The sequence below is a fragment of the Marmota flaviventris genome, chromosome 1 (assembly GCF_047511675.1).
Source record: "Marmota flaviventris isolate mMarFla1 chromosome 1, mMarFla1.hap1, whole genome shotgun sequence".
Classification (NCBI taxonomy): domain Eukaryota; kingdom Metazoa; phylum Chordata; class Mammalia; order Rodentia; family Sciuridae; genus Marmota; species Marmota flaviventris.
Genome location: NC_092498.1, coordinates 207,662,147 through 207,676,193, shown reverse-complemented (window position 1 = coordinate 207,676,193; position 14,047 = coordinate 207,662,147). Strand labels below are relative to the sequence as shown.

Genomic DNA, 14,047 nt, shown 5'->3' with positions numbered 1-14,047 from the left:
AGTTCCTCCATGGGTCATTCATAGGTCATTGAGAACTCCACCCAATCCTTAGTTCCAGTCCCTTGTCCACTTCAGCTGTCTTCCAACCACAAACTCACTCCATCCTTCTCCATCGTTCACACTGGACTTAAGCATCTCCATGCCCCTAGAGCTGCCCTAGATCCCCATTGCTAAGGCCCCCTAATTCACTGCCCCTCCAGGACTAGCCTATTACAAGACTGCTATCTTCTCCCATCTACGGTTCATCTACCTTCCCATCCTTTCATCCACATGCCTAATCAGTCATCCACTCCTCTACCCATCCAATCAACTAATCACCTACCATCCACCCCTCCAACCACCTATTCATCTATCCAAACACACACTCATCTATTCACAACCCACCTACATGCCCGTCCCTCCACCACTTAAGAAAATATTTATTTATCTGGAAAACCAAGTAAGCACCCAATCATCCCAATTCACATCCTTTCACTCTGCCACCCATTCATTCGTCATTTTCATGTTTGTTTATCTTCTCCACACGAGGACAAGGGTCCTGTGTTCATTGTTTCCCCACAGCCCAGCTCAGTTTCAGAAGATCTTAACAAATGTACACACAATATATATAATCACTTAATTAATTCAAATATTTATTTCCTACTATGAGCCAGGTCTTTTCTAAGTAGACATATCCATCCTGGTTACCTGCCTACCTAACTAGTCATCTATAGGTCAAACATCCAACAAATACTAACCTATTCACCTGCCTAATATTCCACCCTACCCCTCACCCATGATTTAAAGGCCTACTAATTTACTCACCATTCACCCACAGAACTTCACATTTCCTTACCCTTCCTTCATCTGCCTCCCAGACTACGCTCTCCATGCCATGAGGGAGCTGGTTTGGGATTTGGGGTTTAGGAGAATTCTCTTATCTGGAGCCTGAGGATTAGGTAGGGAGGGTGGTATGGGATAAATGGGTTGTAGGATCCATGCCTCCTTGAGAAACAGGCACTGCCTATACCAATGATGAATACCTTTTTTTGAATACTTTTAGGGGTCTTCCACGGTGTAGGAGAACTTCAGATCCATTTTATAGACAATGAAATAAAGGCTTCTAGAGTGATGGCCTAAGGTCACATAGCTGGTGAGAATGTGCTTACATTTCCCTTCCATGAGACCTCAAATTAGGAGAGAATTTGGGAGAACTGAATGGGGGTGAGGGGTTACTCCGTGATTAGCAAACCTTAGGGACAAACAAACCACTGATTTTACTGAAATTAAGATTTTACTGGGCAACCTCATAGTGCCAGAGTGGTTGGTTGGCACCTACAGTGCCACTCTCCACTGTAGGTCACATAGGGCTAAAGGCAGGGTCAGATACCCTCCTAAGTCGGCTGTCTGCTCCCAGACCACATGGGATAGAGAATGGGCAGCTCAGGTGGTATCTCCATTGATGCAAGGTGCTTTGAGAGGCAGGGGCTGACTCCGTGACTCTGGTATCTTTGGACGAAATTGTAGGTTCTGAACAGCATCCCTCAGCTGGGCCTGAGTATGCTCCATGTCAGTCAGGCGGCGCTCCTGGGGAGGCAGTGGAGGTGGGTTTGTAGCCAGAGAAGGATTGATCTCCAGCCCTGGCTCCTTTCCAGCCCAGATCTTCCCCAGGGCTCCAGCAGGAGTCTTACCATATTTTTCAGCCTGTGACCCTCACTACTTGAAAGACCACCCTCTGGATTCGACTGCAATGCCCTGTAGGGGTCAGGGGCAAGGGGGAAAGAACAGAGGCTGAGAAGTCTCTTTCAGCTCTAGGTAGGACAGGAGACCTAGGGGGCGGGGCTTGAAGTGAAGGCAGGGTTTGTTTAGGCTGGAGGGTGGGGCCTAAATATGTCTGAAGAGAGGTCTGATCAGAGCTGGCATGGATAAGATGTGAAGACAGGTAATCAACGCCTGGAGGTGGAGATTGGCCCCTCCTGGGAGGGGTTGTGACAGGGTGGGAGAACCACCAGGCTAAGTGATCCCTGTCCTGGCCCAACCTGATTAAGAGGGACTGATTGAGGGGGGCGACCTGGAGAAGAGGACTTGTTAGGGGACTGACCACGCTGCAGAGGGGCGGGGCTGCCAGGGCCTGGACCTGTGGCTTGGGGACGTGTCCGTGTCCGTTCAAGGAGAGATTTGGGAGCCCTGAATGAAAGCCGAGCTTGGTCATAGTGGCTCAGGCTTGTAATTCTAGCGACTCAGGAGGCTGAGGCGGGAGGATCACAAGTTCGAGGCCATCCTCAGCAATTTAGTGAGGCCCTAAGCACCTTAGTAAGAACTTGTCTCAAAACAAAAAAATAAAAAGGGCTGCGGATGTGACTCAGTGGTTAGCCTCTGAGTTCAATCCCGGGTATGGGGGTGGGGGGGATGCGGAGCTTGGTGAGATCTCATTGGTGCGGCCCGATTGGAGGTGGAACTAGTGGAGAGGGCGGGGCTCACCTAGGACTGAGCCTAGAGTCTAGGTCCTGCAGCTGACACCGCAGCTGCTCCTGCTGCTCGGTCAAAGCTTGGATGTGGGTACTTAGTGATTCCACGAGGCGGGACAATGCTTTCTGCTCCTCGCGAAGCGCCGCCACTTCGCACTGTAGCTCTGCCAACTGTGGGGAGACAGCAGCTGTTATCTGAAGCGTCATCTCGTTTCTTCCTTTCCCCAGAGATCCTGATCTGCTTCCCCACGGTTCTGCCATATAACGTTCCTGTTATACGGAGGGAGAAACTGAGGCTCAGAGAGGGTTAGTCTGGCCCTGGAGTCACGAAGTGCCGCGAGCTTGGTATTTGAACTCAGTCTTGCCTGGCTTTCGGTCTTTCCTCCAGTCCCGTTCCTATCCACTCCCAGACCCCGCGCCCACATGGAGCTGGGCCAGACCTCACCTTGCCCACTGGGCGGTGCGAGCCCAGAGCCTGGTCTCGGTCCCGCGGCTGGTCCAGCTGGCGCTGCCAGGGCACCGATGGCTTCCGAGGCAGCGAGGCAGAGGCCCCCGTCCAGGGTCGGCCACGGGGCGCGGGGCCGGCGTGCAGGGAGCCTTTGGGTCGCGGCCGGGGCCCGGCAGATGGACGGCGGCGGGCAGGGCGCCCGGCGGGGACGCTCTGGGTGCGCTGCACTTGCCGGGGGCGCCGCGGGGGGCGCTCCTCATCGGGTCGGGGCCGGGCCCAACTCCCTGCACCGTGAAAGCTGCGCAGAGACTGGCTCTTGGAGATGAGAGGGGTGTGCTTGGGGAGGTCCCGGGGGGCCAAGAAGCCGGGCTTCTCCCCTGCGGAGAAACTGGGGTGCCATCGAGAATCTCAGACCCTCAACTAGCCCCTGAAATGACCCCTGCCCATTGGCCAGAAATGACCCCATCCCTGTGACCTTGTCCCCAAAGATCATATTTTAACCTATGACCCTAATGAGACCCTATCCTTGATTTCTGACTACATTCTGTCATCTCTATGACTCTTGACATAACCTTTCCTCTCTTTCTAGCCTCTCCCCTGACCTCTGACACTTGTAATCCTTGATCTGATCCTTTCCATTACCTCTGATTACATTCTGATCCTGGGTTTGACCTCTGCTTACAAGGGCACCCTCTTCCTTAGCAATGTGGCCCCATCTTCTCCCCAACAAATGTTACGCTGATCCTGTTGTTCCTGTTCATTGGTAGAATATGATCCCTGACCTTGAACCCAAATATGACCCTGCCCATAATGCCTGACCTCATCTGACCTAAGCCTGACCTCTGCTTACAATATGAATCTGCCCTGACACTTGATGACTATGTTCTAACATCTGATCTCAAACCAACCCCTGATTTTACCCCCTCCACAACATCTGATTGAAAAGCGACCTTAGATCTCTGATTGCAAAGTCACTCTCTCTCTCTGACATGAGGTGACCTCTCTCTGCCCTCCGACATGACTCTATCCTCACCTTATATTCAATCTGACTCAGTGACTAGCTGCCCTCTACCATATGTGAGCCCCCCACCTCTGGCCTCTGTCCATTCTGACACTGTCCCCACCATGGTCCTGCCCCACGATCCCTGTGATTTTCACTTGTGACCCCCCCCCCCCAGTGTGAGAGCCCTGCCTCTGCTCCCAACCATCATAACCCAGACCAGACTTGAGGTTACCTGGAATGGACCTGGGGTGATGGAAGACGCATTGGCACAGATACAGGGACAGGCTGGCCCTCCTCGATGGCCCTCAGGATGGTGGGCAGTGGTTCCAAGCTGTCACGGGTTGTCTGGTGAGGCATGCAAGGAGGATGTTAAGTGAGCTTCTGGAGCCAGAGTCTCCCAGGCTTTTTGCCTTCCCAGGGCTTTGTGCTCAGGTCACACCTGGTCAAGCTCAGCAAAGATCGTACAGAGCTGCGCATGCAGGACTGCCAACTGGAGAGCCAGGTCGCTACTGCCTTGGTAGCCACTGGGTGCAGCATTCACATCCACCATGGCCACCTGGTCCAAGAAGTGTTGCATAGCTGGTCCATGATCTTCCAGGAAGGTATTCATGAAGCCCATGTAGGCTTCCTTCTCACCAAACCTAAATCAGAGCCAGGCTGGATGAGTCAGGTCAGGCATCTTGCCACCCTTGTGCCCCCAGCATGGCCTCCCAATCTCCCAGCACCTACGGGGCACGGTTGGCGAGGTTCTGGATAACTTTGGCGATCAATGTGAGGGTGCGAGCTGGACCAGGTGCTGGGTGCTCTGGTGCCAGGCCAAAGAGGCTGGGTGCCAGGAGAGCAGGGCATAGGAGCCTCAGGAAGAGGGAGGCACACACTAGTCGGGGGCCCAGTGCCTCGGAGCCACGTGCTTTGCATGCTTCTCTCCAGCTTGAGAAGACAGTGCCCAGCTCTGACGGGAACCAGCTAGGGCAGAAGAGATAATAGTCAGAGGAGGCAGCTATGGGCATAAAGGTCCTGGATGGTTAAGGTTATAAGAGCAGGGGTCATACATCAAAGGAAGCATTGCATGGCTTGTCTATGATCCCCCAAGGAGCTACTCATGAAGCCATGTAGGCTTCCTTCTCACTGGGGTCCAGGTACCAGGATTGAGGATTTAATGATACTTGGGGTTATAAGTCCCCATAAGGTCAGTACTTATAGTGTAGTTGTTATGGCAACCTCTGGAATCAGTACTCTTGGATTTGGTATCCTGGATCACATAGGAACAAAGTTCATGTGCTTGAGATGTAGTTATAATTGGAGATGAGACTGAGGTGTCAGAGTATATGATATGAAGTAGGATGGGATTAGGGTTACAGGGCCACTTAGAGTCAGATGCCATGGGATTTAAGCACCAAAGTTAAGCTAGAGTCAGAAGTAGTCAAGGGACAGGAATCCCAGGTTTCCTGTGTTCAGTTTTATAAGATTTGGGATACAGGGTGACTTAAAGTTGGAGAGTCATGGGATTAGGGGTATGCATCATCTGGAACCAGAAGTCATAGGATTGAGGTTTCCTGTTAACTAGGGTCAAATGGCATGAAATTGGGGTATGGAACCTCCTCAAGGTTACCTGGGGTCAGGTGTCATGGAATTGAAGATATGGTTGACAGACAGCCAATAAAATTTCAGGACATTCTGTTAAACTTGACTTTCAAATAAATAACAAGTAATTTTTCTAGTGTAAGTATAACCCAAATATTGCATCAAATTTAACTTAGTGTCCTAAATTTCGTCTGGCAGCCCTAACAGGAGGGTTGAAGTTATCACAGTGGCTGAGTGGTGGGGAATGGGGTGGGCTCAGGTGCTGGGTCCTTGATTCTTACTCATAGGAGTGAATGATGGTTTCAAAGACCTCCTCACAACTGCTTCGAAGTCTGGACTGGTGCTGGGGCAGCTCTGATGCTGGGCACTTGCTGGGGTCCACCTCACAGTCCTCAGTGGAGGCACAGAGATGCTGAACAACCTCCCCTGAAGATAGGAAGAGCCAGATAAAGTCCAGGGTCATTATGACCCAAACTCACTGCACCCAGCCTTCAACCCATCTCTAACTTACTCCAGAGGCATCTAACATCTTGAGGAGTTTCCATTTCCCCCCAGGATACTAGCACCCCCAAAGAACCACCAGAATCCAGGCTACCCAGGGCCTCCTACATCTCTTCGGGTCCCTTAGCCCACCCAACAAGCCTTTAACACTAGCTGCTCCCCTCCCCAGCTCACCTAGGGTCTTCTGGAGGTAATCCTGGGCCACTAGCTTCATGTACTCATCAATGGCCTTGGTGGCTAATGTGTTTTCTCGGAACAGCAGTGCCTCACGGCCTCCACAGCGTGCGAGCTCCGCAGTGCCCAGGTCTGTTACCAACGCCTGGATAAGGCAGGGGTCAGTCACGTTGTGCAGACTGAGCCGGGGTAATCTTGGCCCTAGACCCCGATCTTCACACCATTCTTCATTCTTGCCCTTCCTTGTTGACTGCCCACTCCTCACTTTTGGGGCTCATAGCTGAGACCAAAACCTCCACTCCTCACGGCAAAAACAAGCCCTGTATTACGGAGGCTCTGCTCAGGCTCCGCCTCTCGCAGCTGAAGTTCAAGCCCTGCCCCTCACAGGTGATGCTCAGGCCCCGCCCGAGATTCTCGTCCCTTACTAGTACTGCTCAGGTTTCGCCTCCCCACTCCACTATCTGTCCCTAGGTTGTCCCGGTCCGCGCAGTCGTAGCGCCTCACCTGCGCCCGGCCGGTGGCCTGCAGCACGCGCACCATGGCGGCTGCCAGCTCCTCCTTGGCCTGCGCAGGCAGCGCGGGCTCGAGCGCTCCGCAGAGGCGCGCGTAGTGGAAGGTGAGAAACTCCGCCAGCTCCTTGTAGCGCTCCGACGGCAGCACCCGTAGGCGTCTGGCCCGGATTCGCGCCCGCAGGGCCGCACCCGCTGGCTGCCCCAGCAGCGGGAACCAGCGCTCCAGTCCCGCCGCGGGCGCGCGGGGAGCGCTCAGCTCCTCCAGATTCAGCGTCACACGGCCCAGATCTGCTCCCGCTGAGCCTCCGCCGCGAAGCCTCAGTGACAGCCGACGGGCCGGTGGCAGCGCCTCGAAGTGGAAGCGCTCGGCCCAGAAGAGCTGGCCTGGGCCAGCCCGCGGTGCGGTGCGCGCCAGCAGCGCGCCATCTAGCCACAACTCGGCTCGCACGCCCGATGGCCCTGCCGCTCGGGGCAGCCCCTTCGCCTCGTGCACCCACACGCTCAGCCACGTCTCTTCCCGCTCCACGTTGTCCTGTGGGCAGGAACCAGGAGGCAGAGTGTTTCGGAGGCCTCAGCGCTCCAAATTGGATAAGCGGGAGAAGCGCGGAGCGTCCAACGCTGTGCGCCCTGCCCCAAGGAGATTGCTGGCCCTTGGGAAAAAGCGTGGGGCCTCGGGGGTCCAAGATAACTAAACAGAAGGTTCTAGCTTTGGGAGGGGTTGCGGTTCCCGGAGAGATCGGGGCTCCATGATATAGAGGAGTAACGGGTAGGTAGGGTTTTGGACGCAGATCGTGCCAGGATGAAATAGAGGGGCTGTCTGATCTGTTGCTGACTGGTTCCATCATAGATGGAAAGGTTGTGAAGGTGTGGGCGAGGGTGTTTCAGGGGAGAGAGTTTGGATCGCGCAGCGTTTGGGTAGAATGGAAGGGGCGCGCCAGGGGCCCGTGGGCAGGGTCTCCATGTCCAGCTTTTCTCGGGCAATGAATGACCTGACTGGGCTGGAAGTGGCGACGAAGATCTTCAATCCAGCGATCTCTCTCAGCGCCCGAGCGACAGGAGAAGCAGCGGCTACCGCCCACCCACGTTACCTGTTGGGGCAGGGGATCCAAGGGCGTGGTTGAAGCCAATGGTGGCGCCAAAAGGTCGGGGGTGGGACGCAGGGGGAGGATGGCTTGCACTAACCTGGAAACAGTAGGGCTCTCCCAGGAGGCTGGGGTGCAGTGGCCAGACCCGCACCTCCCGTTCGGCACCCAGGTCCAGCTCAGAGAGTGTGGCCAGTGATTCTTTAGAGCCCATAGTACTGGGGGATGGGGGGGGGGCAGAAACCCATGAACAAGCATCATTCCTCCCTTCCCTCCACACCCACCATAGCCTGAAGGGTAGAGGAAGGCCAGGAACTTGAACTTAAATTGGATCCTATTCCTACCCTCTCTCAAGGTGGCCTGCATGACCTCAGAAAGACCAACCCTTGTCACCCTCTTTCTGAACTCCACAGTTGGCCTTGTTTTTTGATCCTTTCTGCCTCTTAGCCTTTGCATTGCTGTTCCTTCTGCTTTTCCCAACCCTTGGCCTAACTTTCAACCAAGGTGTCAGCTAAAGTGTTCCTTCCCTGACCCTCACAGACCAGGGTCTTGACTTGGCTCCATTTTAGAGCTCACCCCAACCCTTCAACCAAAAGCAGGCTCTGTGTCAGGATATTTATGGCCCCAGCATCATGTGACCTGGGGCAGAACACAGAGGAAGGGATAGGAGGTGTTTAGGGAAGGTGGGATTGATAGGTGCTGTGGGACACATATTGAACCCCAGGCCCTCTGCCCGCTCCAGCCCCTCAGAGACCCTTACCCATCCCTGGAGGTATTGGCTCCCAGCTCAGACCTGGCCTTTTTCTTCTCTTTCAGCCTCTTGAGCAACCCCTGGGGAGAGGTGGACATCAGCTGGGAAGAACTCTGTGCTTCCTTCTCAGCTCTTTCCCTCCCAGATGTCCTGGAGGATCTGCTGGTCTCAGTGGACTCACACCAAACCCAGGCTGTATTACCAGCAATAATAAAGACAACCGGCAGCTTGCATTTCTAAAGCATCCACCATCAGCTTTTCTGCATTCTCTATTGACTCCTTGTAAACAGACCCAAGAGGAAAATTCTCATTATCCCTATCTGATGGATAGGGGGACACAGAGACCCATAGAGGATCAGCGACCTACACCAGATCAACCAGTAAAAGTGCCCCTTCGGCTCTGAGGGTTTCGGAGTCCTTGCTCACCCCTGCCCGCACTCCCCTCTTCCCACTGGCTGCCTCACCCGAACATTGTGGACCTGGTTGGAGCCAGCAGCCTCTGGCTCTGCCTTTCCAAGGGTCCGATCTGTGGGTGGTCGGAAGTGGCAGTTTAGGGCTTGGAATCATTTTAGTCTGCCCCACTTTGAGAGGCTCCCAAATACCCGAGCCTTCCCCGCCTCTCAAGAGACTTACCTGCATCCCTGAGGTTTCCCATGGCCACTTGCATGCTGCCTTCTGAGCTGGCACTTCCCACCCTTGGCCGGCGAGGACCCTGTTTTCCCACAGGAGCAGGCAGTGAGAAAGCGGAGGGAGAAAGGCAGAGGAAGGGGCAGATGCCTTTCTCTCCCATGCCAACCCTATTTTGTCCCTTTCCCTCCTTCCCTCCCTTTGCCCACGTGCCCTCTCTCACTTCCTCCTCGCCCCCGAGCAGCACCAGCCTTCCATCAAGCAGGGTGAAGCCCCCAATATCCCAGACAGGCACATCAGGGGTGGGGGCCTCGGGGATCTGTGGGACATGAGGCTCCGGCTCTGGATCTGGGAAGAGAAGGAGGTGCTAGATGACTTAGTCATTTCTTCTCCCTCCGGTCACCGTCTCCATGCACCAAGGCTCATCAGCGGTCCCCTCTTAGGTGCACTCTCTGATAATCATGTCAGGCATGCATCTACCACTCTCTTGTCCTTGTCCCCCCAAACACACAGCCCACCCGCTTGCCCAGGTGACACAGTTTGTGAGTGGCCAAGCCAGGCTACAAACACAGCATTATTTTCTTAACCAAGGTAGTGGGTAGGTTCAAGAGGCTAAAACACAGGGGTTGGTGTTGTAGCTCTGTGGTAGAGCCCTGGCCTAGCACATGTGAGGTACTGGGTTTGGTCCTCAGCACCATATAAAAATTTAAAAAAAAATCACTAAAAAAGGCTAAACAGGACAGAAGCCATGAGTCCTTATACAAATAAGTCTAAGGTGGAAAGATTCAAAGTTTGAGAAAGAACAGAAAAACCTCAGGGTAGGGGGAGGTCCCTTTCTTGGGGAAGGGGAGGTAGCAGTCAGTGGGTCAGGAAGGCTTCCCAGAGAGAATAAGCTCATGGTAGGTCTTGAACAAAAGGCTAGATTTTGGTAAGCAGAGATGAGGGAAAAGGTGGCAGGAACATCTTGAGCAAAGACTGATGATGAGCACAGCCCAGAGACACAGAGGGGAGGGCTCGGAGGCAGGAGGAGAAAGCCCAGGAAGAGATGGGAGCCAGGTCTTGGGTGGAGGTTTCCCTGTTGGAGGAACTAGGGTTTTATTCTAAGGGTAGTAGAGACCCATGAGAGGTGTTTGAGCAGATTTGCTTGTTGGAGTGCTTTCTCTGGATCCTATGCAGTGAACAAGCCTTGACATCCCGGGAGGAGATGCCTCTGCAAACTAGAAATATGAATAGAGAGATTTAACTGAGCTCCCAGTAATAGAAGAGTGGAATCAGCCCTGTCAAATGACCGCCTGCTCCCTTGCTTTACCACTAGGGGCAACAAATGATAACTCCTACTTATTAATGGATCACTTACAATATGCTGGGCTGGGCTTGTGCCACATTCCTGAGCTCTAATCCTCATGATATCCATTACCTTCTAGATCCCTTGGCACGACACTTGGAACCATCTGTCATTTTTTGGTTGACCTTTTTTTTTTTTTTTTTTTACTGTCTGTCGCCTCCACCCACCACCACCACCACACTGTGGGCTCCACAGGGCAGGGAATGTCATCTGCCTTGTTCACTTGTGCATCTTAGTGCCTCAACCGGGGACTGGCACATGATCCATGCTCAACAAACGCCTGTCTGAATGAATAAATGGAGGGATGAATATGAATGAATGAAACACTGTGACCTTCAAGGTGGAGATCATCATTTTCCCGCTTAACTAATGGGGAAGTGGAGGCTCAAAGGAGACCAAGAGACACAGGTAAGACTCAAGGCTGGAGATCAGAAGGCAGAGGAGGTGGGTATCCAGGCAGAAGAGACGGAGCCTAGACCATTGAATACAGGAGAGACCTGTTGGGGCTGAGAGCCATTTGGCATCTGGACAGTACTCATGTGCTCTGCTCCCTCTCCTTTCATCAGTCTGAAGCCCCTGACATAGGTCCTTGGCAACTCTATGTCATCCCTCTTTAGGTGAAAAGAGGGAAGAGGGCTGCCGGCCCCAGTCACTTCCTGCTGGGCTTCTGCACTCCCCACAACTTCCTGTGTCTAGAGGGCTGATGCTCTGGTGGCAGACAAAACCCAAGCATCCGGCCACCCAGCCCTGCCCAAGTTCAGGGTGGGGGGAAGCATGTACCTGGGGCTTCTGGCTCCAGCTCTGGCTCCTGCGGTGGGTTCTTATGTCTTCCCCAGAGGGTCCTGGATAGCCTGAGGCGACTGGTCCGTGACTCCTTGGGGGGTGCAGAGAGGACCCGACGGAACAGCAAGCGGGGGGCTGGCTGGCTGCTAATCATGGGCTCCTGGTGGCTCAGTGCTCTTCCCCAACCAACGAAGCGGCCCCAGCGGAACCCACCAGTCCCCTTCTCCCCTCCACCTCCTGTGTGCCAGCGGTAGGATGTCGGCAGAGGTGGGGCAGCGGGCTGGGTTTGGGAGCTCTGTCTCGGTGACTCCATGGTGGAGGCTCTCCTGTAGGACTAGAGAGAGACAGTGCTGCCCAGTGTCTGCCCACATACTTTCCGCATCTTGACTGCCCCTCGGTTCTCAGCTCTACCTCCAGATAACCCACTTGGGGGGCCACATGTATTATCCCTCTTACCTTGATTTCCTGGCCAGCCCCAGAATCAGCAGCTTTCTGCACCCTGCCTGGCTTCCTCCCGCTGAACCCAGGTCCACGTGACCCTGTCTGTCCCACCCCACACCACAGCCAGGCTGGGAGGGCACAGAAGGGGCAGGATGCAGGGGCGGGGATGGAGGGTAGGTGGCAGAGGGAAGGCAGCAGAGTACATTTCTGGCAAGAAGGTCCCAGAATCCCTCACTGACCGGAAGGCAACACATGCTCCTCTCCCTGAAATTCAGTTGGCTTCTCTGCAAAATGGGCACATGCTGAATAAATGTTGGTAAGGATATGGAGCACTGAGAGTTCTCATCTGATGCTAGCCAGTGTAGATTGATTCACTCATACTGGAAAAATGTTTGGCATGATCTCCTTATAGAAATGGGAAAAAGTCTTCTCTCTCTCTCTCTCTCTCTCTCTCTCTCTCTCTCTCTCTCTCTCTCTTTTTCCTTTGGCATGATGCTTGGCAAGCGATATGTGACTGAGCTATACTTCCAGCTCCTCCCACCTTTTAAAATTTTAATTTGAGACAGGGTTTTGCTAAGTTGCCCAGGCTGGCCCCAAACTTTTCCATTTTCTTGCCTCAACCTCCAGAGTAACTCTGATTACAGATGTGTACCACCATGACATTTTTTGTTGTTGTTGTTCCTTAAATGGAAGTGAAATTCATGTGACACACGTTTAACATGTTCTAGTTTTTGAGCTCAGTGCTGGTTACTTGGGTGTGTTCTGTTGTGAAAATTCGTCAGGTTACATGGTTTGGTGCACTGTCCTGTATCTTACGCTTCAATAAATGTTTACTTGAAAATGGGGGCAGAAAAAAAGCTGTTATGATAAATGAGTGAGTCAGCATCACTATGGCCCAGAAGCTGGACAGGGGTGGGTTTGAGTGCCAGCTGGTCCCTCTCTCGCTGTGTAACCTCAGACAAGTCACTTCCTTTGTCTGAGCCTCGGTTTCCTTATTTGTACAAGATGATAATATCAGTTTCAAAAGGTTCATCATGCGAGCCTTCGTTTATTTGACAAATGTTTCCTGAGTGCCTGCTGTGTGCTAGGTACTGAAGAAGCCACTGGGAACTACATGAACTTGGTTCCTACTCTCCTGGAGCTCCCAGTATATTGGGGGATACAGATAATGAATGCAAATAGAGGATGTTTCTCACTGGTGAGGTGGACTTGGAGGGAAATAAGGCTGAGCAGCAGTGACGCTCTTTGAGCTGGAAAAATTCAGGAGGACTTCTCTGTTCTTTGCGATATCTTTGCAACCTGAAGCATAAAAGAAATTAGAAGATCATACCAAGGAAAAGCAACAGTTTGTGCAAAGGCAAAGATAACAAGAATCCATGGAGTGGCAGGTGGGCATAGTAGTGCATGCCTGTAATCCTAGCAACTCTGGGGGTTGAGGTGGAGGGTCTCAACATCAAGGCCAGTGTAGGCAAATTAGCAAGATCCTATCTCAAAGTAAAAAGGGCTGGGAATGCAGCTCAGTGGTAGAGCATTTGTTTAGCATGTGTGAGGTCTTCGGTTCAATGTCCAGTACTGAAGAAAGAAGAAAAAAAAAAAAGAATCCATGGAGCAGGAAAGACAGGACTGACTCCATGGGTATATGGTCCTGGACGGTCACAAAGGACCCCAGACACAGAAAGGTCCCATGCTTAGTTTAACACTTTGCTGTCATCATCTTGAAATGCTTACTTTGAACAGGAGATCTTATATTTTTATTTCACACTGGGCCTTGAAAACTCTGTAGCCCTCTCTGAACAGGAGGGTCTTTTTTTTGTAATTATTTTTAATTAATTAATTAACTTTTAGTTTTTGGTACTGGAGTTTACCACTGAGCTACGTTAAAACTTTAAAAAATATTATATTTATTTATTTTGGGGTACTGGGGCTTGAACTCAGGGACACTCAACCCCTGAGCCACCTCCCAGCCTTATTTTGTATTTTATTTAGAGACAGGGTCTCACTGAGTTGCTTAATGCCTCGCTTTTGCTGAGGCTGGCTTTGAACTCGTGATCCTCCTATCTCAGGCTTCCGAGCCTCTGGGCTTATAGGCATGTGTCACCACACCTGGCTAAAATATTTTTTATTTGAGACAGCGTCTTGCTAAATTGTTGAGATTGACATTTGTGATCTTCCTGCCTCAGTTTCCTGAATCATGAGGATTACAGGCATGCACCACTATACCTGGCAATTATTTTTATTTTTAAATTTTATTTATTTATTTTGTGGTGCTGGGAATCAAACCCAGGGCCTCATGCATGCTGAGCAACTGCTCTAACACTGAGCTACACTCCTGGTCCTATCTTTATTTTT

The 14,047-nt window shown here is 52.4% G+C and overlaps 2 protein-coding genes across 3 annotated transcripts in view; one reads left to right on the top strand and one right to left on the bottom strand.

The window, feature by feature from the left end:
• Positions 1 to 606: 606 nt before the first annotated feature.
• On the bottom strand, positions 607 to 11,785 carry Rasal3 (RAS protein activator like 3). Its single transcript, XM_027932147.2, has 18 exons — positions 11,714 to 11,785; positions 11,255 to 11,591; positions 9,353 to 9,477; positions 9,136 to 9,214; positions 8,967 to 9,028; positions 8,512 to 8,582; positions 7,852 to 7,969; positions 7,659 to 7,757; positions 6,662 to 7,201; positions 6,158 to 6,302; positions 5,764 to 5,908; positions 4,628 to 4,864; positions 4,338 to 4,539; positions 4,131 to 4,243; positions 2,893 to 3,283; positions 2,461 to 2,717; positions 1,671 to 1,734; positions 607 to 1,566 (listed from the first exon to the last, which is right to left on the bottom strand). The coding sequence occupies exons 2-18, from the start codon at positions 11,568 to 11,570 to the stop codon at positions 1,423 to 1,425; spliced, it is 3,108 nt and encodes a 1,035-aa protein (XP_027787948.1). The 5' UTR covers positions 11,571 to 11,591; positions 11,714 to 11,785; the 3' UTR covers positions 607 to 1,422.
• A 97-nt stretch (positions 11,786 to 11,882) lies between these two features.
• The window catches only part of Cyp4f22 (cytochrome P450 family 4 subfamily F member 22), a 63,006-nt gene continuing 60,841 nt past the window's right edge, over positions 11,883 to 14,047 (top strand). For both annotated transcript variants that reach the window (XM_071601659.1, XM_071601652.1), the window contains exon 1: positions 11,883 to 12,014. The gene's annotated coding sequence lies outside the window, so the exon portion shown is untranslated. The remainder of the gene's footprint in view (positions 12,015 to 14,047) is intronic.

What these genes read in the sequence shown, in the direction of transcription:
- Rasal3 (XM_027932147.2), bottom strand. Translation starts at nt 11,570, where the DNA reads ATGGAGTCACCGAGACAGAGCTCCCAAACCCAGCCCGCTGCCCCACCT. An exon ending in ACCAGGTCCACAATGTTCGG is followed by an intron (nt 8,583 to 8,966) that starts GTGAGGCAGCCA and finishes ACCTCTCCCCAG; the next exon opens with GGGTTGCTCAAGAGGCTGAA. An exon ending in GAGAGCCCTACTGTTTCCAG is followed by an intron (nt 7,758 to 7,851) that starts GTTAGTGCAAGC and finishes CTGCCCCAACAG; the next exon opens with GTAACGTGGGTGGGCGGTAG.